Consider the following 17,723-nt stretch of genomic DNA (forward strand, 5'->3'; position numbering starts at 1 on the left):
GGAGTGTGATCTCCTTTTGAGCGCAGGGCGCAGGTACCAGTGATCACATCGGGACTGTCAGGGCCTGACATGGGTCCCAGTCACCCTCGATGGTGGGTAGGGTCTCCCTCACCTTTGCTGGCCCAGTGCTAGGGGAGGGCCTGCCCGAGAAGGCAGGGACACAGGGACTGTGACGGGTGAGTGCCAAGGCCACTGTGCTCTGAGTGGAGAACCTGGGTGGCCACCCAATCGTGATGGCAAACCTGGAGGGCACGACTCTTTACTCACAGACCCGTCACTGCCCACAGAAGAAAGATAAAAGAGTCCAGGGACAACGCCTCATCTGCAAACTTGTTTCACTTTTTACAAGATGATCAGAAAATAGCCTTCAGAGGAAAGTTTCTTCAGTAAGGAAAACCCATTCTATTCAAATAAATATTTCTGCAAGATGGCCTTGGGTTGCTCCTCAGCTGTTTCCCCACTAGGGTGAGCCGGAAGGGCTGCTGGGTCTGAGCGAAGGTGGGGTGGCCCCTGTATGACCCGACCTAGAAGGGGATGTGCTGGGCCATGTGCTTGCCAGCCAGGGCTCAGCGGGGTACAGGGTTTCTGGGGGCCTTAGTTGTGCTCAGGCTGTGAGTCGGCCCTTGAGGAGGAGTGGGTGGGATGCTGAAGGGAAGGCTTGTTAGGAATCAGGCTGGACACACATGGGTGCCAGGGTCAGGGGAGAAGGACAGGGAGGCAGGGAGGGAAGGAGAAAGGAAGAGGAGTCTGAGATCCAGGAGCTCTGAAGGGACTCTACTTATGTGAGCAGAGCAGCGCCCTCCCAGGGAGGTGAGCCCCTCAGGTTGGGTTTGCTCAGGATCCCGGCTTCCTCACAAATTTTAGGGATCTCAAACAGCTGAGTATGAGTTGATGTGTGTATGTGTATGTGTGTGTGTGGTTGTTCGGGGAGAGAGGGAAGTAGCTTTTCTGGTTTTGTTGCGGGGCCGGGGGCAGGTTTGTCCACTATGATTCTCAAGAAATGCCTTCTGTGGCAAAGTCCTCTAGGTCATTGGTGGAGATGATGCCCAGGCTTGGAGCCTCTCCCCTCTCCTGCCCTGCACTCTGGGGAGGCCCCTCGGGGCGCTGGCCTGCAGAGGGCTGGGTGGGGTTGCTGGGAGCCTCAGAGGGCAGCTGCAGGCCCACATCGTGGACGCTCTGGGGCCTGAGGCCGGCTGCCTCGGTGGTGTGAGGGCGCTGCCTTAGGAAGGTGGGGGCAGAGAGCTGGGAGGAGCAGCGCAGGGGCATCAGAGCCGTCACGGGCAGGGGCCGGAAGCCGGGGTAGAGCACGTAGGGAGCAGCAAGGGCGTCCGGCGGGGTTGGCTCAGGGGACCCCCGCTCAGAGGATGGGATGGAGACCTTGACGTATTTGCCTGTCTCCGGGTCATAGAAGGTCTTGATTTTCACCTGGAGCGGCAGATCGAAGACAAAGTACTCTCCAGACTGGGGGTCCTGGAGGACCTTCTGGGTGGCAGGGTAAGGGGGCTGGGGTGTCAGGGCCTGGGGCCCCCCGGGCCTCCTCTGGACTGGCTCTGAAAGGGCTGCCACGGAGTGGCGGTGCGCGGGAGGGGGCAGGGCGCGGACCACGGGGAGCCTGGGCCGGGGCCTCTCTCCGGGAGACAGTGGCCTCCGCTCCGAGTCCTCAGGGTTCAGCTTTTCTTCGCGGCGTTCCCCATGCTTTTCCTGTGGCTGGTCGATCTTTCTCCTCTTGCTTGCCAGCTTCTTTGCCCGCCGCAGGGCCTTCTCTGTTTTGGGCGGGACTGCGGGTGGCTTGCCGGCCGCCCTCTCCAGCTGAGCAGGAGGCTCTGGCTTCTCCAGGAGGCCGGCTGAGCTGGCGGCCACGTCCAGCAGTGAGCCTCTCGGAGAAAGCGTCCTGAGGTCTTCGGCCGATGGCTCCAGCTGAGGGTCGGAGCCAGGCTCCCACGCGAGGGCATGGGTCAACTCTTCCCTCCGGGCCACCCTGCCAGGGCTGGGGCTGGCCCAGGGGCTGCTGCGTGGAGGCTCCCCTGGCAGCAGGCCAGGCTCACTGGGGGCCTGGGAAGCATCGTCCCAAAAGCTGCTGGCAGCCGGGGAGCATGCACTACTCTCCTCCAGGGAGCTGGCATTGGGGGAAGCCGCCAGCTCACCCGTGACCCATCTTCTCCCTGGGGGCCCTGCTCTGGGGGTAGACAAAAAGTGACTATTGAAGCCTTGCACCTGCTCTTCCCAAAAGGTTCCCAGCTGCTGTGGCGGTAGCTGGTCTTCTGGGTCATCTTCCGGCAGAGTTATGGTAGGGATGCACCTTGGAGCATCCAGCTTCACCGGGTCTGTTGAACCACTCTTGCCATTGTTCACCGTAACTTTCTGTGTGGCCTTTTGGGGTGGCTTCAGCCCCTGGCCCTCTCCTGTGAATGGAGAAGATGGAACATACCACTTTGGGGCTGCCTGGGAGGTCTCCGACCTGGCGGCGCTGGGTACCCACTCGTGGTCCTCCAGCCCCTCACAGGCCACCCCCTTCACGTGTGTGCCCCGGGCACTGGTGGGTGTCAGTGTGCTGGGCATTTCCTGGCTCTCAGGGGCACAGAGACCAGCATCCCCGCTCCAGCCTGGCCTTGGCGGTTCTTCTTCTTTGTGGCCACTGCCCAGTGGGGACTCCGAGGACATGGACCTCAGGAGGGGCAGCATGATGGGTTTGATCACGGGGGTGGCCCTCAGGGTGTTGTCTTTAATTGCGAAGAGTATGTGCTTGTTTGAAGTGGAAGCTGGTGAAGGGGCAGGACCTTTGGCATGTGACAGAGCTGTGCCTGGCTTTCTCCCCCCTGTCCCAGTGCCTCTGAAATCAGCCTCCTCCCTTGGCGCCTTCCCGGGGCTCCCTCCTGGCAAACCCTCTTCTTCTGGCGAGGATTCCCACTTGCTGTGCTCCTCCACGCACGCACTCCCATTCTCTAGCTCATCTTCCTCCATCACTTTCTCCTGCTCATCCTTCCCACCGTTACCTGCACTCTTGCCGTTCCTGCCGTCTTCCTGCTGGGTCTCAGTGAACCACGACTTCTGCTGATCCTCAAACGAGGCAAAGGACTGATCTGAAGAGCTGGTGCTGAACTTGGCCTTACTTTTGAGGCCTGGCGTAAAATCAGATTGGCTGTCGCTGTAAAACACATCTTCCTCCTCGGGAGAAAGGGGCCCTGGGGAGAATTTCGGGTTGAAGTTTGGATTCTGAAGTCCTGCCTCTCTCTCGGGTTCTGTCTCTTGAGAGATGGATCTCAAGAATCCATTCTCTAGGCCAGAGGTCTTTGGGGTCTCTGCAGCCTTCCCTGCCTCAGGGTCTTCTCTGCAAAGCTTCAGGGACAGATGTCTCCTGTGGCGGCGTTGCCTGGAGTCCGAACGCCAGCTGGGCCTGGCATCACCCAACTCGGATTCTCCATTGGTATCGTCCTTCTCATAGCTGTTCCTGTCGGCAGCCTCGCCATTGACACAGAAGGGGGCTTTGGTGATAGTTGATGGTGAGGTGGGAGTTAGGTAGTTGTCTGCAGAGGCTGCGTCAGGGTCAGCTTTGGGGTCCTTCTGGGTACTGGCGAGTGGCACAGAAGGGCCGTCATCTGGTGTCTCCTTAGAGAACTCATCTGGAGGGTTTTCCTCGAGCCCATTGGGAAGGAGTCCGCCATTGCTCAGGGATTCTTGCTTGCCCCTGGTTTTCTCATCCAGGCCTTTCATGAGAGGCGAGGGGCTGTACGTGCTCTTGACATGCTTCCGCACATCTTTGAGGTTGAACAGCAGGCTGGGGGCTTTAGATTTGTAGCTGTCCCGGGACTGACATTCGCTGGGCTCCTTCTCTTGGTATCCATTTAGCTGTCCTGGGGGTGAAGGGGTTCTCTCCACTGGCTGGCTCTCAGATGATTCCAGGACCTGTTTGGTGGGTATGACAGGGGTCAGAAGCTTACTGATGTTGAAAGGAGGATTGTAAGGCTCGTGCGGCTCCACAGGCATATCAAGAGCATCCTTTTCTGGAAACTGCGCCTGGGGGTTGTGCTTTGTATACAAGGCTGGGCCTCTCCAGTTGGTCTGTTTCTTCTCTTTTGAAGCATCTTGCAGACTGTCTTTCCCTCCATTGCCAGACTTTGGTTTCCTCCAGGGGGCGTGGGTCGGTTTCAGTGGAGGAGGGTCAGCCTGTGAGCTGGAAGTGTTTTCTTCCATAGCAAATATCTGGGGTCCCAAATCCCTCGACACCCAGGTTCCAGATGTGGAGAGAGTCCCTGCAGCCATCTTGTTCTCTTCCTGACTGCAGTTGGCCCGGACACGGCAGGGGGAGGTTTTGTGCTCAGGGGCCGGGGGCTCTCTTAACAAGGGCGTGTCCTCATAATGCTTGAGAGCCTTGCTTTCTGGGACAGCGTCAGCAGCATCCTTTCTCTCAGGTAGCCTCGGCTGGTGGGCATTCCATGACTCAAAAGCACTGTTCTCACTATGGAGAAAGGTCCCTTTGCGAGCCCACTCCTGGCCCCTTCCAGGCTCACTGGTGGCTGCCTTGTGGGCAGGAGAGGGGAACTTTGGCTCAAATGAACTGGCTGCATGTTCAGGTGTTGGGAGGAAGCTGCTGGGGCCGTGACTGGCCATTTCAGGATTCTTAGGGGCTTCCTGCTCTCCGTGCTTCCGGCCAGGCTGGTGGCTAGTCTGATGGGTGCTGGAGACTTCGGCAGGCACCCTCCTGACGGTCAAAAAGGCAGAATCGAAGCAGAAGTTGACGCCACTTTCCGGAAGAGGAGCAAATTTGGGGGGATCTTTGAGAGCTGGGGGCTTGCTGGCAGGAGGCCGGCTGTCACAGCGCTGGCTCTCGGTCCTGTCGAAAGATTTGATCAGAGATGACACTTTGGAAACAGGCTTGTTGCTGCTCCTCAGGCCAGAAACTGGCACTTCCAGTCGCCTCTGGGCTGGTGTCAGTGGGGAGCTGCCTTTGGGGTACTTCTCCTCCCCTTGAACATACTTGGGCAGCTGTTGGAATGTGGCTGCCCAGCCTGCATGCTCAGTGCCTTGGGATGGTAACTGACTCCAGACGCCGCTTTTCCTGTGTGTGTGGCTCACCATTCCCTGGTGAAAATTTCCAAACACCTGGCGGGTGGTATCCGGGGACAGGGCCAGGTCGGAGCCATGGAAGGACGCGTCCTCTGAGATGCACAAGCTCCGGAACGCGCGGTCCGTGAGGCTGCTCACCTCCTTGTCTGCGTCATCCAGCACACTGCCAATGCTTGAGGAGTCGCTGAAGCCATCCGCGCACTTCTTACTCCCCTGCATCGTCCGCCAGCCAGGAAGCCTGTCCCCGTCAGCCAGCTGGCACCTCTGGGTGTGATTTCAGAAGGGTCAGATGCAGCTCTCTTCCCACAAAACTAGAGCTTCCTGATGATCAGATGCAATTGCAAAGTGGAAATTTCTTTTTCTCTGCAAAGGGAAGAAGTGCAGGGTATGAACATGACACCCAGCTTAGTGGCATCATATAAGATGGCACGCCGCTGTGGATGGGCAAGGGTGCCTGTGATGGATGATTTTACGTGTCAGCCTGGCTGGACCACGATGCCCAGGTTTTGGTCAAACGCCAGTAAAGCAGTTCATACCCCACCATGTGAGTGGGCCTTGTCCACAAGGCTAGGAAACCCTGAGTGACAGGCAATCCTCCTTCTAGTCTTTGGACTGGACTTGCAACATCGACTCCCCCTCTGGGGTCCAGCGTGTTGGCCTGCCTGAAGATATTAGGCTCGCCAGCCCCATCGTGACATGAGCCAGTTCCTTACAATAAGCTCCTTCTCCCTCCATGTACATATACATACATACACACACACATATATAAACATGTGTATACATACACATGTACACACACACACACAGGTGTATATATATATACACAACAGGATATATGTGTGTGTGTGGGTACATGTATGTGTGTGTACATGTATATGTGTGTGTGGGTACATGTATGTGTGTGTGGGTACATGTATATGTGTGTGTGTGTACATGTATATGTGTGTGTGGGTACATGTATGTATGTGTGTATGTGTGTGTGTGTGTGTGGGTACATGTATGTGTGTGTGTGTGTATATATTGGTTCTGCTCCTCTGGAGAACCCCGACTAATACAGTGCCTCAAGCCCACATGTGCCACTTTTGCAGAGAGAACCTCTCTGGCATTCCATGGGGGTGTTTCCTCCTCGCCGTCTGTCACAGCGCCTGGTTTATTTCCTTTGCGGTCCTGAGCATAATCTAAAATAAAATGTATTTCCTTCTTGACCAGCCTCTGCTTAGCCTATAGGAACAAGGTGTGCAGGAACCACTCGACTGTCTGCTTGCTGATGCCCTGGTCCCAGAACCACCCCAGGAGGGCACAGACCCTACGGCCTGCCTGGTCTGGGACCCTTCACTCTCCCACTTGCCCTTGGGTGTGGCCAGCGGGAGGTGCTGGTAGGAGCCTGGACGGAGGGGGACCCAGCATGCCAGGCATTTCTGTCCCTCTGCTTGCTTCCTGCTCTGACTGTGGGTGGGGTCCGGGCAACACTGCAGTCTTCTCTAACTACGGCCCCTCCCCCGGGCTCTGACTCTCCCTGGTGCCCTAACCCCGGCTGTCACTTCCTGAATGACTACACCGACTGGGGTCTCCCCGTTTCTGCCTACACCTCTGTTATAGCCCCTTCCTTACATTCTTTTCTTCTTCCCTTTAAAATTGTGGTGACTTATGCAGGACACAAAATCTACTCTCCTAACCACTTTAAGTGCACGTGCCAATAGTATTAAGCGCAGTCATCACCACCATCCATCTCCAGAACTGTTTCATCTTGCAAAACTGAACTCCGTACCCACTGAATAATAACCCCCATTCTCTTCTCCCCAAACCCCTAGAAACTACCATTCCTTTTTCTGTATCTATGAATTTGACTACTCTCAGGTACCCCATTTGAGTGGAACCAGACAGCGTTTATCTTTTTGTGACCAGTTTATTCACTTAGCATCGTGTCCCCAAGGTTCATCCATGCTGTAACACGTATCAGAATTTCCATCCTTTCTGAGATAATGTTGCATTGTATGTATATGGCACATTTTGTTTATCCATTCATCTGGGAGTCGACACCGAGGTTGCTTCCACTTTTTGGCTATTGTGAATGATGCTGCTATGAACATGGGTGTCTGAATGTCTGTTCAAGATCCTGCTTTCAATTTGGGGGGCACATACTCCGAGATGGAATTGATGGGTCGCATGGTCGTTCCAGTTTTAATTTTTTGAGGAGTCGTTACGCTATTTTCCACGTTAGCTGGGTCATCTTATGCACCTGCCAACGGTGCACAAGAGCTCCAGTTTCTGCTTTTTTTTTTTCCTGATAGTTTGTGGTTGTGGTTGTTCACTCAGTTACGTCCCGCTCTTTGTGACTCTGTGGACTACAGCACATCAGGCTTCCCCGTCCTTCACTTTCTCCTGGAGTTTGCTCAGACTCATGTCCGCTGAGTCGATGATGTCGCTGATTTTTGTACAGTAACCATCCTAACATGTGTGAGGTGGATCATTGCGTTCCCTTCTGGATTCTTTCCGAGGATGCTGCTTCCTGACTGGGAGCCTGATCACTACCAGGGGTACACACCTCCGATGCCTAGAGCAGGCCTGGCCAGGGCCGGGGACGAGTATGTGAAAAGTTAGATAAAATAGCAGGTATAGACCCTGGACTGGGCTCCAGCGGGGGGCATTTGGGACAGTGAACTTCTAGCAGGGTGCTGTGAGCCTCAGCTGCCAGAGGAAACACTCACTCAGCCTGCCCCTTCATGTTGGCAGAGGAAGCTGGAGAGGCGGCACACCGCTGCTAGCCTGGCTGGCCTGCACAGTAAGCAAAGGGGCCTGAACAGGTCTGCTGGGGATGGAGAATGAAGATGCTCCACCAGGGTGGCAGGGCCGCATGTCAGGAGTCCCACATCCCATCCTGGCTCCTCATAGAAGGTCACCTAGAAGGTGTCCACAGCGGCCGATGCCACCATGCTAGCGGCCCAATCTAATCCCAGAGGCCGGCCTTCCTCAGAGTTTTCTGCTTCCTGTCTCTTGACCACAGTGCTCTGGTAGGCTTCTAATGATGATTTGTTGGCAGGCTGACTTCTTTTTATGAATCGAAGGGCTGAGTTGGGGCTGCCAGAGAAAGCAAAGGACCTCTGCTGCTACTGCTAAGTCGCTTCAGTCCTGTCCGACTCTGTGCGACCCCATGGACGGCAGCCCACCAGGCTCCTCTGTCCAAGAGATTCTCCAGGCAAGAGTACTGGAGTGGGCTGCCATTGCCTTCTCCAAAGGACCTCAAGTTCTAGTAAACTGGATGAGCTGATGAGGCACCACTGACTGGCCGTGGAAAAGACCGCCTTCATGTACCTTGAACATCGGCGCTCTTGCTCCCCAGAAAGAACAGTGAGTGCCGTTTAGGAGGCACTTGAAAGGGGAGAGCAGCGGCCTAGCCCCCTCGCCTGGCCTACCTCACCCCATCCCCCCGTTCCCTCTTCTACTTTGGCTCAGAAACCTGCAGAGCTAATGCTCGAGATCTCAGACCCCCACACAGCTAGTTCTGACCACAGGGGTTGGAAGCATTCTGATGTCTGGGGAAATGATTGCCTTCTGATCAAAGGAACGATCCCCATCGTCTCCACTTTCTGGGCGCCCTTTCTTCTTGCTTTATTGCACACAAGAAGCCTAAAACTGTATTTGTTTGATCCCCTGGAGTAGGAAAGAGCAACCCACTCCAGTATTCTTGACTCGAGAATTTCATGGACAGACGAGCCTGATAGGCTACAGTCCATGGGATCGCAGTGTTGGACAGCACTGAGCGACTGAGTGCACACACACACACACACACACGCACGCACACAGACACACACACAGACACACATGCACACGCACACACACGAGTACACGCACACACGTGTGCACACGCACACACACGATCACACACACGCACGCGCACACACACATGCACACGCACACAAGCACACACACATGCACACGCACACACGCACACACGCACGAGTACATGCACACACGCACACACATGATCACACACACATGCACACACACGCACGCACACACATGCACACGCACACGCGTGCACACACACACGCACACACATGCACACACACACACAATCCAACTTCTAACTGGGGTGTTCACTTTGCAACCCTGAGGGAGAAACAATGCTGACTCAAGGTCAATTTGCTGAGGACCGCCTGGTGGACTTTTGAACACTCCTGAGTCCTTGATGACCCTGCAGGGCTGTGAGCCTGGGCCAGAACCACCCCCTCCTCTGGAATCTGTGTTACTGGGGTGAGTTGGGGGCCCTTCGTGGCTTCAGCCACTGTAAGTCAAGTTTTCTGTATCTTGAGGTCTTAACAATAGAGTCAGGGAGTCTTCTGGTATCCTGAATGGTGAGGTTTTGACCTCAATAATGACTGAACTCAGTAACACTGGGGTTTCTCTACTTCCACAATGGCGTGGAAATAGGATACTTGGGGATCCACATTAGAATCTTAGAGTTACGTAAACACCCCCACTCAATTAAATACCACCTACTACTAGCAGATATTTATTATTTCTTAAACACTCATCTTCCATCCCCTCCTTTGAGCAAGAGCACTTGATACCTTTTGGGAAGTTTCCTCCCCTTGTGGCCTTCAGCCTTCATGGGGCTGAAAGTCAAGGAGCCTGCAGAGACCTCTCAGAGCCAAGGGCACATGTGAGGCCCAGGGCAGCCTATGGCACTCTCTCTCCTGGAGCGATTTAAGGAGGAAGGCTCCCGGCCCGTCTTTGTCAGCTGCAGCACCTCCTTTTTGTCCTTTCCCGGCTTGGAACTTCAGCCTTCACCTTGCGTCTACCAGGGTTCCTGTCTCCTTTTAATTCTTATCTGTTTCTGATTTATTTGTCTAGTTTCTGTTTCTGTTGCATGTGACCAAAAACCCAAACTGATCTAGGGTTTGTGTCAGAATTCCAAACAGTTAACAAAAGCTGATCACTGCTATTTAGGGTACTCAGAAAATAACCACATTCCTTCTGCCTCAGGGAGAAGAGAGATCTCCCTCTTGCTGGCTTATTCAGATACTTTCTCCCACTCTTACTTGATTGACCTGGGTTCAATGGGATGATCATAAAGTTGGCCTCAGCTTCCCCACTCCCAACCCCCAATCTCCCAGATACCCTGTGGAACCTTCAGCGGAGTAACTCAAATTGAAGAGGTTTCCAGGGCCCGGCTCTTGAATTAGTTCCATACCTGTTACAGGAGTGGGGGCTGCAGGTGCCTGCCTTGTTGGGTTTTAGGATCTGTAGTTTTAAAACTTCTTTTCACACTGACATTTGCTGACATTGTTATCCATCTAGAGAGAAGAAGAAAAGTAATCTTGTTGGAACCCCTCAGGCCAAAAAAACCAAGCAGGTATTCAGTGCAAAAGATACCTTTAAATGTCAGTAATACAACTGGCTTTCAATTTTAGCTTTAATTTCACATTTCAACTCAACAAAGTTCCAAATATAGGCAAGGTGGTTTTATATCCCTTCCAGTGTTCATGAATTTGTGTCTGGCCCAAGAAACTTAAGGAACCTGTTTCAAGCCTTTGGGATTTTCAATATGATTGAATTAGCAGTGAATCACTTTTTGCTAGTTACACTGGCCCAAAGGCCCTTTTCCCCTGTGAATTAATAACTCAGGTTTTGCAGTAAAGAGAACTAGAGTGGTTGAACTTGAATCCACTCACAAGGAAGAAGTGTTCAATTTATTGCTGGCAGAAGACTTGGATATCTGTTTTGACAGCTAAAAGAACCCAAAAGCTGCCCAGGAGAATTTTAAGAGTATTTAGAATGAAGTGTGAACTAGTTAAAATAAATTCACTATGCGCTGTGTAAATGCAGACCACTGGGGCTTCCAGAAGCCTGTCTTCATCTTGCAGCTCCTGGATATTAATCCAGTCCACAGTAGTTTATTAATAATATTAATAATCATAATAGCTCAAATTTGTGGAGTGCATTTCTTTGGAGATGGCCAGAGGCACTTTGTGCTGCTCACTATCTGGCTAGCCCCCTCCCTGACACCCGAGGCTGTCCTTTGTGTCCTGACCATGTGCTGGACTCTTCCATAGCTCATGCCATATTGTCACCCATCACAACCCATGTGTCGTAGAACTGATGGTTGCTTTATTCGCTCCTCAATTAGAAAATTCCATGAGTCAGGAAGGGAGTCTTATTTGCCCTCATGTACCAAACACACCAACACAGAAGCTGGATAAATGTTTGTGGCAATGCTCTGAATTGAGTGTCTTCAATTTGAATTTTAGTGGAGGGCTAGCAGACACGGAAAAGAAACGAGAGAGAGAATTCTGTTGAGCAGGACCCGTGGCCTTGGGTCTTAAGGTGATTTGGAAAGCTCAGATTTGTGTCACTAACTAGAGAGCACGCTCCTCTGTTTGCAGCTTCCCCTGGGTTCAACTTGGGGATGAGGGTGAAATCAGTGCGTGTCGCATACGGACAAGGCAGAGGTGCAGAAGGCCATGCTGCCCTTCATCCTGTGGACAGTTAGGGAGCCACCGCTGTGCTGGGGCCGCAGACTCACTGTCAGCGCTGCTGAAGCACGTTTCCAGAGGCCAGCAAAAAACTCCTCCCTGCTTTTGATTGTTTGAAGGAAGCCAACCTCAGTGGCTGAAAAGTCTGGCTCATAAGAGCATTTTTCAGGTGAAAGAGTGCAGTTTCCCTCAAGCAACACGAATGAGGCAAAACAGCATACAGTCAAATCATGCTGTAAACAAGGCCTTGGAATCTGCCTTGATGAATATATAGAAACAAGAATGAATATTTATTCATGGTGTGGTAAGTTCCTATTTATGTCTATGCCTTCAAAATCAATTTGTTCTTTTAAATGCTTCCTGACTCCTCACCCCCTATTATTCCCTTGACTCATTTACTCTGCCTTTAGTCTCCCCTTCCCCAGAGGATTGCCCAAGGGGGAACTTGGCTCCTCATCTGACTTAACTTCTAAGGTGCAATCAAGACCATTGGCCACTATCTTCCTGGGAAGCTCTCCCATCTTGATTTGGGAGACGTACGCACTTTCCATCTCAGCCGAATGGTCCATCCCTTATCTTCCTCTCTTGGACGGCTGCATTTCCTCTGCACCTGGTCCCGGGACCTCTTCTCTCCCCTGATGGGCTCGCCGGGAGATTTCAGCCACACTCGAGGTTGCCACGAGCTTCCATGCATCGATGGCATGTCCAGGCCAGGTCACCTGTGTGGGCCCAGCCTCTGTCCCCTGAACAGCTTCACAAACTCACACACTTAGTATGGAACCCACGACCTTTCCACAGGCCAGTTCTTCCTCTGAGGGTCCCAGAAATCTGACTCCCTGTGACTGCTCCCTCTCCCTCTTCCATGCCTTCCCTAAGCCGAGCCATTTCCAGGTCCCACAAGTCTCAGCTTTGAAAGGCCTCTTACCCCCTGCACACGATTTCCAACTCCACGGTCTCTGTGTGGCCCCAATTATGGGTGTCAGCAGGTGAAGTGCTGGCATCTGCCCTCATACAGGCAACCCTGGCGCCTAGACAGACTTCTGAGAACTGCTCTCCTAACACACCATCTGCAGATGCTGGACGCTGGGCATGGGTCCTGCAAAGCAGCAGAGCGTGCCGGGGGACATGGGGTCCCCAGCAGGAATGCATCGACGGGGTTTTCCAGTTCAGCCTTCAGGGAGGAGCTGAAGGCTCTGGTGACACCACCATAGGGAGGGCAAGCGGGGGGCCCCTGGGGCATGTGCACTGCTGCTGTAGCCAGAGGCAGGGAGAATTGTACTTGAACTTGAAGAAGTGTTTTGTCTTCTTTACAAGGATCACCTTTTGAATTAAAATATGTCACACAAGCCAAATCTGTGGGAGCATCCACATGAATCAGCTTTTTCTCACCGTGAGCAATGAAATAGCCTTTGCATGACTGCTCCTAAATTCTGACTCGTCCAAAATGTTTTCTCATGTGATGCTTTTCCCCATATCATCCTGACGGATGCTGCTGCACGACTGTGGACTGGAATGAGTCATTTTGCACAGGTATCGTTTCCTCTCTCTTTTGTTCGTTCTCGAATGTCTCACATTCCAGGCCCTCTAGGCGGGCGAGCCAGCAGTCCCCTCACTCCCGTTCCTGCTGGCCTGCGGTGCCCTGGGCTTACTCCCTCGGGGTTGGTCCTGGCTTACTCCCTTGGGCTTGGCCCTGGCTTACTCCCTTGGGCTGGTGGTCCCTCTGCCTGGGATGTGTCTCTCTGTTTCCCATTCACCGGTTTCTGACCACTTCCTCCTCTCTTCCCCTATTCCTTATAGAATTCTAAAAAAAACCAAAAATCACCGCATTATTCCACTTTATCTGCTATGAATCCGTCTTCCCAACAAAGCTTTGAGCTCCTGGGGGTGAGGTCCCGGCTGGTTCATCTCTGACTGACAGGATGCCTGTGTCACGGGGCCATTCGTCGAGGCTTTCAGCTGCTGTTGCTGAGCTCGCTTCTTGGGCCACAAGGAAGTGATGACAGAGGTTTGCGGCGAGTGTGCGGCCTGGGAACGCAGAGTCGAAAGCTCTGGGGCCTCATGTTCTCCTGGTCTCTCACAGGACTCCTGGCCGGCAGCCAGCCCAGGCCTGACAGGTCCGGCAGCCCCACCTTACACGCACCAGGCCCTGAGGTCAGGAAGTGGCCAGGGAAAGGGAACCTGCTGGCGCCCCCTCCAGACCCTGATCCAGACTGCCGCACGTAGCTACTCAGGGCTGGCGGGTGTGGCGGGTCCATAGGACCCGAGCAGACTGTGCCCCGGGGAGGCCCCGGCTCCTTCCTCCTCCATGTGGCTGCATAGTCAGTTCTGAGATAACAGAGCCTCGGAATAGTGCGTGTCGCACCGTTGCTGAGTGACAGAGGTGGGCTTGGGACCCCAGCCTGGCTGGTCTTGGAGTCGAGACGCAGCAAGGGAGGTCTCAGTTGGTGGTCTGGCATGGCTGGGTTGCCAGACTGAGCTAATTAAGAATGCAGGATACTCAGAGAAATCTGAATTTCAGATAGAACACTGAACATATTTTAGTATAAGTATGTCCTATATTTGGGCCATACTTTATATTAGCCAAATTTCTCTACAAAATTAATCATCCCATGTTTATGTTGAAAATAGGTACCCAGTATTTATCTGAAATTCAAATTGCACTGGACGTCTTGTTTTTTCATCTGGCAACCTGAGGTCCTCACCAGCTTTTAGTACCCAAGGCGGATCACAGTCAGAGGAAGCCAGTCCAGTGAGTCAATCCTGGGATGACTCATCGCTGCCTGTTACTCTGCCGTTCAGGACACACTCGGGGATCCATGATCACGTTTGATTCTTGTGACCCTGGTGGAATGGGTTCAACAGGTCTTTATTAGCACCATTTTCTAGGTAGAGAAAGAAAGCCTTGGGTAGGTACAGATGTTGCTCGGTGTCACACAGCATGTAAAAAAGAGAACTGGGATTGGGATTCAGCTCAGGTTCACCACTTGACCACCCTACACTTTCTCCAGCGTGAAGCCCTGGCCCCTCTGATCACTGGGCTCAGGCCCAGAAGGGCATGGCCTGGCTCCTGGACTGGAGCTCAAGGGAAAATTGAGGATCCATGGAGAAAAGGATGGTTTATCATTCTGTTCACCTCCTAAGAACTTCACAGCCCAGTTTTTCATGACAACAACATGAGCAGAAGTGACGATTCGGCTGGTTGGCACAGGTTCCCTCCTGTCTGGGGAGGCTCTGGTGGCTGGTCCTGGAGAGCTGGGAGGGTTGCTCTCCGGCTGCTAGGCAGGCCCTTCCCTTCTCCTTGTGTTCCTCCCATGTTTGCACAGGAAGCTGCTGGGGTTTGCTTGGCTGCTGGGTTTGACCACTTGCCTGTAGTGTGGTTTTTGAGCTTGAGCTCTTTGGGTGGATTTAATTACCTTAATTGAATGGTGTTTTCACTTTTCAGTAAAGGGGGAAGCAGGAAGCCAGTGGAAATGACAGGGGTTGGCTTTATTATACCCAGAAGGCCCTAACAGATAGGAATTGATTCTTCTCGATCTTCTTTCTGGGTGGTTTTCTGAGACATTGACTTGGGGTTGCCTTGAGGAGCAGTTCAGTATAGTGAACCATGACAGTTAGCTTCTTCCAGCTTGTGAATCACAGATGTTGTACACCTAGCCTCCACCACTTCACACTGGGGGGTGCCCTGCTGGTCATTCTCGGGGCAAGCTCCTGACCTCTCTGTGTATTTTCCAACAGTCTTCCTGTTTCAGAGGAATGTCCTTGTCTATGTTCTACGTTTTACATGGCAAAATCAACTTCCTCGGTTGGAAAGGGCTGTAGACACGTGGCGGGCATCTACGGGGCGGTGGGCGTCTACGGGGCGGCGGGCCCACTACTGCCAGCCTGTCTTCTTTTATTCCTTACGGCTGGAAACTGAAGCTCCCTGGGAAGCTTGTTCCATACAGATTGCTGGAGCTGTATCACACCCGCCTTTGGCTCCAGGGCCCTGCAGCCTGGCCTTTGATGATTCCTCCCTAGCTAGTTCCCAATGCGATGACCGCTCTCTCCTTATAACTCCTTTGGACTTATGGAAATCAGAAACTTCAAGATCATTTGTGTTCTAATAGAGACCGACATGGACTCTCAGAAGCCACATTTGAAGCTTGTTTCCACGTCCACCCACTCAGTATTGTTCACGCCTCTGGGTTCTAGTGCCGGAGATCCAGCCCAGGCAGGGCTGACCTGCGCCCTCTCCTTGCAGAGCTGGGATGAACCGAGGGATGGCGCTAGGCTGCGCTTAGACGGCCTTCGACTGGTTTCCATTGGGCAGTGCCTCTTAACCATGAAAACTGCACCTTTGATTTGCACACAGGGCATCGCACACTTGGTTTGACCATTTGGCTCCACTGTGTGGTTCTTGGCACTCCAGGGTAGGGGATTCTGCTTGCATCCTGGCTCAGCCTGGCTTAAATAACCCCAACCTAGGGGCTAGACTGGGAAAACCAAGGGTTCTCACACGAACCCTGAGGCTTCTACGTGTTGGGAGAGGACAGGGCCCGCTTCCTCCAACCCCAGGAACATGGTTGGTTGGCCCTGGGGGCCCCAGCAGCAGCGCCAATTTGGCATGCATCCAAATCCTTCCTGAATCACGTCACGTGTACAGGGGGCTTCAAAGCCCGGCAGCATGCAGAAGTCCAGGGAATCCTAGGGATGTGACTGAAGAAATCAGCTCGCCTGGGCTTGCCAGGTGCAAAGAGCTGCAGGTCACAGCCACTGTGGGTGTTCGCCTGCCCTCGGGAGACAGCTGGGGAGCAGAGACGCTTTCTCTCTGGGACTCAGCGCAGCGTGACTCCCACTTCCGGCCTTGGTCCCTGGTCCACTGTGCCTGGATGGGATGCTTCCTTAGGAACCTCTGAGCATTGCCCAGACCTGGGGCCATGTCTGGAGTTGGAGGCACAAGGAAGATTGGGTCTGACCCAACCAGTGCTCCCCACAACAGGAGGGTGCCAGTACCTGGCATCACACACCCGGGGCCATCCAGTTGCAGGAGATAACCAGAGAAGTAAGGCACAGAGGCAGGGAGAGGAGGAGAAAGATGAAGCGATGGGCTGGGTTCCAGCAACCTGCTTTTCAGTTCCGTTTCTGTTTCCTGATTGCGTGACCAGGGCGGGCAGAGCAATGTTTTGCTCCCTGGGGCAAAAGCCCTGCTTTGTAGCGCTGACTGATTTTCCATGGCTGATTTCTGCTGTGACCTGGCATCTGAGGCAGAGTTGGGACGAGGCATGAACATGGGCTTGTGGAGCCTCTGCATCCTGCAGGCTCCCCTCGGATTTGCAGTTGCTCTTATATCCTTGGGCAGGGCTGTCACTCCACAAAGGCTAACAGAAGCACTGTTTCTGATCGTTCCTGATGGCCGGGCGTTGCTGAGGACCACTCCTTAAAGCTCCTGGTGGCCAGATGGGTTGACTCAGTCAGTGCAGTCTTTGGACCCTCCCCTCCACCGGAAGGAGCTCAGGTCCAGCACTGGCTGGCTTTTTGGCACGGCTCCACTGAGAGCTCTCTGCAGACACTGGGGGACCAGCCTCGGTGGCCAGATGCCCCTTGGACGAGGGGTACTGGGCTCTCTTGTGAGCTCAGAGGTGCCCCAGTTTACCTTTATAGGAGTGACTATGCTGCCATCAAAGGTAAACGTAGGGGCAGAAGAGACCCGGGCCCAAACAGCTCTGCCCTTGCCTCCTTTGTGCCTTCCTGGAAGAGGGGTCAGTGCCAGCCACGTGCCACTGCCAGAGGGGGCCTTAGGGGAGTTGATGGAGCCATGAAAGGCTAAGAAACGAGAAGCGCCAAACTGGTAGAAATGGTTTTGATGCTCAGCCCAGTGACCCTCTGGCCTCCTTGTTAGATGCAACCCGAAGTCCAGGGGCCAGACCACTGCCAGGCCAGGGCAGGGGAGCTGCCAGAAGGGGGCATACAGCTCTTTCAGAAATACAGGGGCCACCGAAATGCTGAGCCCATCAGGCATCTGGGCCAGATCCCAGGGCTACTCTGCGCTTGCTGACTACACCCTTGGCTGACTTACAGGGAGTCTGTGAGCCTTAGGCTTCTTGTCTGTAAACTGGAGCTAATGATCTGTCCTGTGTACTAATGACAAGGCTTCTCAGCCTCTGCACCACCGACTTCGCCAAGGCCCCTGGGGCAAGGTCACTG

General features: G+C 53.6%; 1 protein-coding gene across 2 annotated transcripts in view; it reads right to left on the reverse strand.

The window, feature by feature from the left end:
* C28H10orf71 (chromosome 28 C10orf71 homolog) overlaps positions 319–17,723 on the reverse strand; it is a 30,400-nt gene continuing 12,995 nt past the window's right edge. For both annotated transcript variants that reach the window (XM_018042594.1, XM_018042593.1), the window contains exons 2-3: positions 10,259–10,361; positions 319–5,427 (exon numbers count right to left, since the gene is read on the reverse strand). In XM_018042594.1, the coding sequence (XP_017898083.1) occupies positions 994–5,283 (4,290 nt within the window). In that variant the 5' untranslated portion in view covers positions 5,284–5,427; positions 10,259–10,361 and the 3' untranslated portion in view covers positions 319–993. The remainder of the gene's footprint in view (positions 5,428–10,258; positions 10,362–17,723) is intronic.

This window comes from Capra hircus, chromosome 28, assembly GCF_001704415.2.
Source record: "Capra hircus breed San Clemente chromosome 28, ASM170441v1, whole genome shotgun sequence".
Classification (NCBI taxonomy): domain Eukaryota; kingdom Metazoa; phylum Chordata; class Mammalia; order Artiodactyla; family Bovidae; genus Capra; species Capra hircus.